This window comes from Leuresthes tenuis, unplaced genomic scaffold, assembly GCF_036924035.1.
Source record: "Leuresthes tenuis unplaced genomic scaffold, fLeuTen1.0.hap1 SCAF_9, whole genome shotgun sequence".
Taxonomy (NCBI): domain Eukaryota; kingdom Metazoa; phylum Chordata; class Actinopteri; order Atheriniformes; family Atherinopsidae; genus Leuresthes; species Leuresthes tenuis.
Window position 1 is genome coordinate 13,370,985 of NW_027325363.1, and position 9,094 is coordinate 13,380,078.

Here is a 9,094-nt window from a genome sequence, read left to right on the forward strand (position 1 = left end):
AGAACAGGTAGATGACAGTGAATACATCGTCTCCATGTGAGATGAAAGATGATTATACTAGCTGAAAACAATCACATTCATTGCTATAAGAATAGTCACACGTTTAAGAGTAATAAACCAGTTCCACACCTATTAGTAAAATATGCAGAGAGGGGATATATATTAGCTGCTTCCACCCACTACCGGAATGTTTTATACAACACTATCCTGCTTTTCATACATGAATTGTTATTAGAATATGAATGAGAATACTGTGAATGATATGAATATTTGCTATACCTCATATGATGTACTGTCCAATCTCATCAATCACTGTCATAGGTATGTCTGAATGAAACCATGTGGAACATTAACATAAAAGTGAACCATGTCTAAATGACCTGATGCTATTACTTTTAATGACTGATGAAACCATTAAAGTCATCTAAAGAGGGAGTTGTGGTAATGACAACTTTGCAATCCTTTTCCTATGTTGGTGTTGCTTTGCTGAACCATCCTGAAACATACCTTACAAAGGCACCGTTGAAATGCAGAAGTTGATGGACACTAAAACATTTCTTTTAGTTTAATCACTGTAAATGTAACCTCTGTGACTGTTACCTTTTCCCCCAATCAACTCTACATAATCTAAATTACATTTATTTTGTGAGTAGATAACTTCACTCCGTTGCACTGTTTAAAACATTACTATTTTGACATTGTCAATCTTCCATAACATGGGAGCTGAACATTGGGTTACTAATGTTAATGTCTTTGCGCCTATAGTTTCCACATGATAGCAATAAATGTCGTCTGGCATTTTAAGTATCATAGAAAAATTCAGACATAAACTATTGTTTGGTGTTTTTTCATGATGCACGAGACTTCGGCGGAGGGATACGTACTGACAAACCGTAGCACACGCAAGCGTCGATGGATTTGAGGTTTCCGGGCAACTCAGCAACAGCAGGATACAGTCCACGCTGATTTCCTCAGCCGTACGTGTAGTGGCGTCCAATATCATTTGAATTGCCTAGTTAGAGTAACTGTCCCCCCCAGTAACTTTAACTCAGCAACGTGTAGTCAGTATTTCTTTTTTTGTCATCCTCACAGAGCTTGAAAAGTCAACGGGACAATGGTGAGTAGCGAGCTAACGTTAAAGCGGGTAGCATTTCTCGCTAGCATTGCCAGACATCAGCAACGTCGCACAGCTATGGCCAAATAACAGCCACCAAGTTATCGCTGGGTTTTTTTTTCCCCAGTTGCATGCTTTGAAGTGTATTCGCTGATAATTATTTAATAAGCCGATCTAGAACTTGGTACTAGCTGCATGTGGCTTAGTAAGTGTTAGAGGACTGCTGACAAGTCTGCCCTGGACGCTCATACAGCCATACTTTGCTTTGTTAGTTTATTCCTATTCGTACTCAGCAGCTCATGCCACACATCCATTTTCTTTACTAATAGTTGCCAGCTGCCCAGCATACAACTCGAATATTGTGTATTGTCTTTTGTTGTAATGAGATTTCAGATTAATTGACTGTGTGTGGTTTTAACAAGCACATTTAGATAAAGGCTTGCAGCATTTTTGCTGTTGGCTTTGACTCGAGAGTGGGCGTGGTGCTGCTGCTGAAAAGGGTGCTGTTTAAAAATAGACCGTGCAGTGTGAATCTTGAAACCCATGTCGTTAATCTGATAAGAGAGGCATCAGCACACCGGCTAAATGACTTGCTAACAACCATTTTGTCATCCCACACAAGCTATAATGCAACGCGGGTTGCAGCTCTTGCAGGCACATCAGCAGGGTGATCTGAATGTAGTTTGACATGCGCAACAAGCGGATAAAAAAAAAAAAAAGGTTGCGATCGCTGCCAACTGCGATTACATACGAAAACAGCCCACAGGTAGCTGCTCACGTTCAGCAACCATGACCTGTTCTCTTTGCATTGAGTTCGACGAGAAGTTGCAACATTTTGGTTTGCGTGTTCTCGCAAGACCACCATGACACCATCTCCTCTGTTACGTATTGCGCCAACGTTGAACCGCATTCTGCTTCTGCTGAATGATCCTCTTTGCCACCCCTCCTCTTGCGTCTCCCTACTCCCTTCCCCCCGCATTGAACCAAAACATGCTTGGTGCAGTAAGCTCCCAGGACCCGCAGTGCACCTTCTAAAAAAACTACTTGAAACAGCCTCATTGTGGCCCTCAAACAGAGTCCCTGTCTCCGTCTGGCATCCTTTCTGTTTCACTGTTGCTCCTCTCCATTTTGTAAAGGATAAGACACGTGGTGTGCTATTGTCTTTGGCAAGTAACAAACTTGGAACACCATATCCTTTTAAATCATATGTTGCTGAAATATCGTTTGTAGTTTAATTGGATTCACTGTAGATTAGTATTATTTTTCTCTCCATGAGAAAATGTGATGTGATCTCTGCTTTTCTTATGAATCCGGAGACAGTGGTGAAGTTTTGTGGGCACTTTTACCCACAGCTCTTCAAGTCTGCCAATACTAACAACGCATTAGAGCAGGGCTCTAATGCAGACACTGCTTGCTTCAGCACCAGAAGACTGTTTGCTTTTGGGCAGAGTGGATACCCCGCAGTCTGTCTTGCTCCCTTTTTCCTTACATCCCTCCCACCCCAGCCAACAAGGTGACTCATTGAAATTGATTCGAAGAACTCATGGCGTTCCCACCACCTCTGACTAAAGAAATGTTCTTTGCTTTTGGAAATGAAATGCTTCTTAGAAATTCAGTTGTTCTTTATCTGAGTTGCAACTACATCTACAGCAAAAACATTACATACATACATATATATATATATATATGTTTTTATCTTTCTTTTGGTCAGTTTGAAGTGCTACTTTTCATTTTTGTTTGATTGACCTTGAACCAGTGAGTCCATAGGCTGCGTGTCAATATATCATCGTCAGCTTATCATAATCGAAACTATGCTGGGGTGGAATTGTTCCAGACTGCTTAGGGTTTCTTTTATGCAGCAGTTACTTCCAGTACCTCACAAGCATCTAGACTATTAAGGAAAACATAAAGACACAAATCAGTAAACACCTTTAAGCAACAGTTGTCCACCGGGTCAGTCAGTGATTTTTTTTTTTTTAACCAAGCCTCACATCTGTTCTGTAAAAAGGATACAAAGAGGCGGTTAGCTGCTGTGGTATTCAGTGTGCTACATTGGCGACCCTGTTCGTGGCTCACTAATTATAGCAGGCCCGTGTATTTTGGGTTGTGAAGTATTTATACCCGTCCCTAGTCGCACTTTCTCAGCCTGAAGTGGGCATGTTGACTGACTTAAACTACTAAGCAGGCCTACTAAGACCTCACGCGCAGTGAGCTTTTTGTCACAAGTAGAAGTGGTCAAACATAACACGTCTGCACAAATTTAAATAATATTCTAAGTCCTCTCTCCAGTTACATTACAGGTCTTGCATTTTGTGTTAAATGCAACCAAAGTAACCAAAACTTTTGTTATAAAAAAATCTCAGTTTTGCTGGAGCCTGATTTCCAGCAAATATTAGGTTTTCTTTATTAAGTACCTTGCTAATAAAGGACAGTGAGGTGATAACACCCCATAGGTTTTCAATGCTTTGAACCTAGCAGAATGGCCCTTGGATTACGGTAGTTTTTTTTGTACTTTAGATTGTGTACGGAGCACATCCTGCCGCAGGTGTTTCTCACGAGGGCTGCTGGATGCTGGATCCCTTGAATTATTGTGATATTTTTTAATTTAATTTCTATTTTATTTTTTTCTAATCACATCCACTCAAAATTAGTTTGATACGTTGCCTGCAATTCAATGATTTTTCAACAAATACTAGGGAAGCAGTTCTTATCTCTCAGCTGACTCTGGCCTAAATCCAAGGCTTTAGCCCTCCAAATGTCGTTTTTTAAGGCAGGATGAGTAGCATTTCTTTTTGTAGATGGGTATGTAGTGATCATTTAGCCATCCAAAAGGCCCCTGACACCCCAGTTGTAGGACTACATGATCACTACTTGTTGATCCCTAAAAGAAAAGGGGCATCTTGCTTCTGCAAACCAAGAGGGGCGGGGCCAAATGGAAGACTGGGGCTTTTGTCTCCTTTCATTGTTTATGACTTTGTGACTTTGTTTCTGTTCTTACTGGCTCCTTCTTCTGTTATTTCTGGCTCAAAAACCCAGGAACAGGGGCTGTGGAGCATGACCAGAGCTTCTTGTCCAGGGTGACTCTAATTGAATGTATGCGTTCAAGAGAAATTCAACTCCCAGCCTAATTTACCTGTCTATGCTAGTTTAGGGAGATTTCAGTTAAACAAACACGCTGATCTGTGTTTTTGAAAGTATAATCGGACTGAAGCCATAATTTGAGATGTGGTGTAAATGTACAAAGTTATTTAAAAAGCTGCTTTTCATTAACCACCATCAGTGCTTTATTCTTATCTTGTTCTTCTCTTAACAGGCTGATCAGCTGACAGAAGAGCAGATTGCTGGTGAGTTCGTACCATAACCATTTGTTTATTTTTTTCAAATGTCTTTAGCAGAACTTTAACTGAACACTGAAACTAAGACGCTTCGAAGAACCTTGAACTGGTTTATAGATGAGTACGGTTCTTGTCTGCCAGTCAGTTCATTAAATTCACCAGGCTTGTGTTGATGTTAATCAGCTTCTGGTTATGAATTTAAAATTAATGTCAGCAGATGTTTCCAAGGAAAAGGAGGAGGCGGGGAACATATGCATGCTTGTCTAAACTTGGGAAACACTGTGCTCCAGTGTTGTTTTTTTTTTTTTTGTGTGTGTGTTTTTTCAGGCAGCGCTGTTGTATTTAGTCAAGCATCAAATGTTTTGTTTCTTCCTTGCTTTGAATTATTATTATTATTACTACATATGTTTTATTTTTACAGGGACTGTGTTAAAGCTTGGCTCTTTTTCTTCTAAGACTAGCAAGTTTATTCACATGAAAGCTTGTGTAAACTAACAGGATCGTTTCTGTTCATGTGCAGAGTTTAAGGAGGCGTTCTCACTGTTTGACAAGGACGGCGATGGTACGATTACCACCAAGGAGCTCGGGACTGTGATGCGCTCTCTGGGGCAGAACCCAACTGAGGCTGAGCTGCAGGACATGATCAATGAGGTGGATGCTGACGGTGAGAAGAAACACTTGGTTAAGTTAGACTTAATTAGACTTGTAAAAAGACCTAAATGAACTACTATATGAACGTCTTGACTGTAAAGAATATACAGTCTTTCATATATGCGGGCATTAATATTTGTAGTACAAATATACCCGTTACAAGTCACTCTCGAGTGAATACCATTTGCTCTTTAGCCACATCTATTGTGAAAAGAAAGAAGAAAAAAGAAAAAGAATGATGTCAGCTGGTATACCTTTTATATTTAGTACCATCATGATGGATTGAGGTTTTATAGGAAATTACTTGTTGAACGACTCAAGGCGACTTCACAAACTTCTCTCTGTTTGTGTGACTTTGTAGGTAACGGTACAATTGACTTTCCTGAGTTCCTAACCATGATGGCCAGGAAGATGAAAGACACAGACAGTGAGGAGGAGATCAGAGAAGCTTTCAGGGTCTTTGATAAGGTAAAGCGGGACTGAGGAGGCTTTATATCATCAACTAACTCAACACAACTGCTGTTTGCCACAGACCACTTTGTGTTTTCACTGTATCACATGTACTGCATTGTTGTGCTGGCGAGATGGAATTGTTCATAGCTGTTTGCGTTTAATTCCCATATGTTTATAGAGAGATTATTCCAGAATGCTTTTTTTGCACCATATCTGGTGTTGTATAATTTTATGGCTGTATTTATCTTTGAACTGTACTCGGATTCACAATGAGGCTGTTTATTATCTGTGTGCCAGCTGAATGCTAATCTTTAGCATGCTAAAACTTGGGCTTGTGTTCAAATAGTTTATTTTCAGAGTGCCAGCCTTTTTGTTCCTTTTTTTTTTTCCTTCCAATTGTTCCCAGTGAGGAGAACGCGCGTATGACCGCTTGAACTCTTCACAGTGCTGGTGGGGTAGCTGCATCAGACCGGCTGACTCTGAGAAACTTAAATTCAGAAGCTTAAAACTGCTCTGGAGCTTCTGGACCTGATTGTACAAAGAAAATGTGACCTTGCGGCACAAGTTAATGAACAAAAAGACCAACACAGCCCATCCTCTTCATATTATAGTGTTGAAACAAATGTGATCTGTATGATGCTGTAACACAGAGGGATACAGGAGGTCATTCCTGCCAGCAGCAGCAACGAGGCATAATGAAGGCTTATAGTGACATATTCAAAGAGATTACTGCAACAGTATAATTTCCCTTTGGGATAAATAAAGTATTTTTCATTAAATTTAATTATAATTGTTAGCTGTGCAGTCGGTGTCGGCATGAATGGGAGTCTTTTCTTTTTTTGACGCTGCAATGGAACGACACGTTCTCTTGTGGTCTACCAGCGCTTTTCAGCCAGAAAACAGCGACATGGAAACAGGGCCTGTAGTGTTCAGCTCGGCTGTTAGGGTGAAAGCGGGATAGTGACATCAGGAATTTGACTTCACAAGTGAGGAGAAAAGCAAACCGTCGCGCACATTAATGTTCAGACACTCGGGTGAAGTGGTATTTTGCTCCTTTGGTAAAGGTAAAGAACCACAATACCAGCAGTTGTTCTTTTGCCATGTGCAGGATGGAAATGGCTACATCAGCGCAGCTGAGCTACGGCACGTCATGACCAATTTGGGTGAGAAACTCACCGATGAGGAAGTGGACGAGATGATCCGCGAGGCTGACATTGATGGCGACGGTCAGGTCAACTATGAGGGTGAGATGTCCGTCTTTTATTCAGCAATCAGCCCCGTAGTTTCCTCTAGTTGGATCTCAAATGCAGAAAAACTGATTCTTCCGTGTATTTGCTCCATTGTTTGTCTTGTTTCATGGCTGTCTGTGTTGATCTGTGCTGAGATGGATGAGATGGAGAAGTGTTGATATTTTTTGCTGCATCTCTCACTGATGTGTTTTTTTTCTTTCTTTCTCTCCTTTGCAGAGTTTGTCCAGATGATGACTGCCAAGTGAAGAGAGCACTGACGTTTTTCTCAATGTTGCTTGTCCTCCTAAGATTAATGTCTTTAAGAACCAAAAAAGAGCAACTCTTATCAAAAACGATAAACTACCCCTTAAAAATTAATTACATGTAGGATTTTTACGATTTGTGCTTCGATACATCCAAATACTTCTGAGGTATCTGTTCAGCTAACACCAACAGAATAATCCCTAAAGAAGTTCACGGACCAAGCTTTCAGAGGGCCAAAGCCCTCCTCCTTCAGACCAAGATTCTGCTGACTCACCCAGCTCCTGATTAATTTAGAGGAAAGAGCAACACTGAAAAAGCAGAGAGATAGGAAGTCAGGATATAGTCTCTGTAGAGAAGTTGGCTTTTTAATTCTTTCCAGGTAGTCTTCAACAAGGAAATTTGACCAGTGGTGGCTCTAAATAAGTGAACCGAGTACTCCTCTTGCATGCACCCTTTCTGTGGCCGTCTCCTGCGACAACAAGGAGGCTCTGAAGCCATCGGAGGTCGTGGGTAGATCGTGTACACACTGGAGGTATATACATAAACATATAGCGATATATCTGTAAAATTTGTGTCACTTATGATTATTGAAAGAGCATTTGGTTGAGGTGTGGGTGGGTGGTTGGTTGGTGTGGGGCTGGAGGTGAGTGTTGGTGTACCTCGAAGAGTTCGTAAAAGTCTGAAGGCGAGTCTGAGAAGTGCTGGAGGTTTTCTTGCCCATTGGATGTGATTTCTTCTTATTTTTTTTGTTGTGGGCTTTACGTGGCCTGCAGCGCAGATTGGAGACAGTAGCGTTAAGTACTGCTTCGGGATGGTTATCATGAAAACACACTCGAGGACTGCAGTTAATGCGTTTGTTCTGCAAACGGATATCACAATAATAAAGAATATTGATGTAATGCTTTTTAAATGTGTTCAAATATTAATGTATTGATGACAAACTTTGGTTACAAAATATATCTCTCAACATATATATATATATATATAAATATTAGTGTATCGTAAAGTTTGCATTGCCTATTGTAGTAAATAACCTGTGACATGTTTTTCTCCTTGGTTTTGAAATGTGCCATAATATTCTTAAAAAAAAAACAAAAAAAAAAACACCTCAACCTTCTTGCAAGACTGGTAGTTCATCTGAAATTAATAAATTACATGATGTAATAAACATAAAATGAAAAAAACATGCTGTTAAACACATTTGCACTTTGGTATAAATCTCGTCTGTGTTTAAAAAAAAAAAAGAAAGAAGAAAAATAAACCAAATGTCACTGTTACTGCTGCTATGACGACACGTTTCACTCATATATTGTCCTTGTTGGTGTCTCATCTTCAAGCCGTAGTCCAGTGATTGAATTTCACTCTGCTTGCTGTTTTAAGAACACAAGACATCTAATGTTTATTCACTAATGCTACTTGTGCTGAGGGTGATGCATTTCATTTGGGGCCCTTTGAGTGGGACCTGCAGACGGGGTATAAACCGGTTGTGTCGCAAAGAATTCAGCTGTAGCTGTGCGAATGGTTTCAGTATTAGCTTTATGAAAAGTTTGCTAAGTTTAAAAACAAAAAAAAAGAATTTAGGTGGGATATGCTACGATTTCTTCAAAGTGTGAAAGTGTATTGCTTTGTTTGAGACATTTCTCTTCGTTACCTGTCAGTCAGGTGTTTGGGAGTGAGCGGTTACAGGACTATTAACTTATGAAGGTATCTCACAAATGTAAAGATGTGATATATTTTCCATAAATCAATAAATTGACTGAGCTTTACCTTTACTTTCGCCTGCAGTTCTTTGGCATGTTCAGTCAAAAAGAAAAAGTGACGTCTGTTTACACGGGCACGTGCCAGACAGGCCGAGCTGGGGAAGAAACGGGTGCTGCTGTGCATACATTTCACTCGGATTTCTCTCTGTCGTCTTTGTCAGTGGTCCCGCACAAGAGCAGAGCTCTAATCTCATCCAGACAGCCTCAGATTGGGTCAGGGCGGGTCACCCTGGCCCTTCACAAGAGAAACTATCCTAGGCACAAGCTATATTTAGCGGCTCAAGAGAT

General features: G+C 40.5%; 1 protein-coding gene across 1 annotated transcript; it reads left to right on the forward strand.

Moving 5' to 3' along the window:
- The first annotated feature begins 906 nt into the window (after positions 1–906).
- On the forward strand, positions 907–8,818 carry calm3a (calmodulin 3a (phosphorylase kinase, delta)). Its single transcript, XM_072392423.1, has 6 exons — positions 907–1,117; positions 4,428–4,458; positions 4,970–5,113; positions 5,462–5,568; positions 6,662–6,797; positions 7,020–8,818. The coding sequence occupies exons 1-6, from the start codon at positions 1,115–1,117 to the stop codon at positions 7,046–7,048; spliced, it is 450 nt and encodes a 149-aa protein (XP_072248524.1). The 5' UTR covers positions 907–1,114; the 3' UTR covers positions 7,049–8,818.
- Positions 8,819–9,094: the final 276 nt, after the last annotated feature.

Coding starts and splice junctions, on each gene's coding strand:
- calm3a (XM_072392423.1), top strand. Junction 5,114..5,461: donor CAATGAGGTGGATGCTGACG/GTGAGAAGAAAC, acceptor GTGACTTTGTAG/GTAACGGTACAATTGACTTT. Junction 5,569..6,661: donor CTTTCAGGGTCTTTGATAAG/GTAAAGCGGGAC, acceptor TGCCATGTGCAG/GATGGAAATGGCTACATCAG.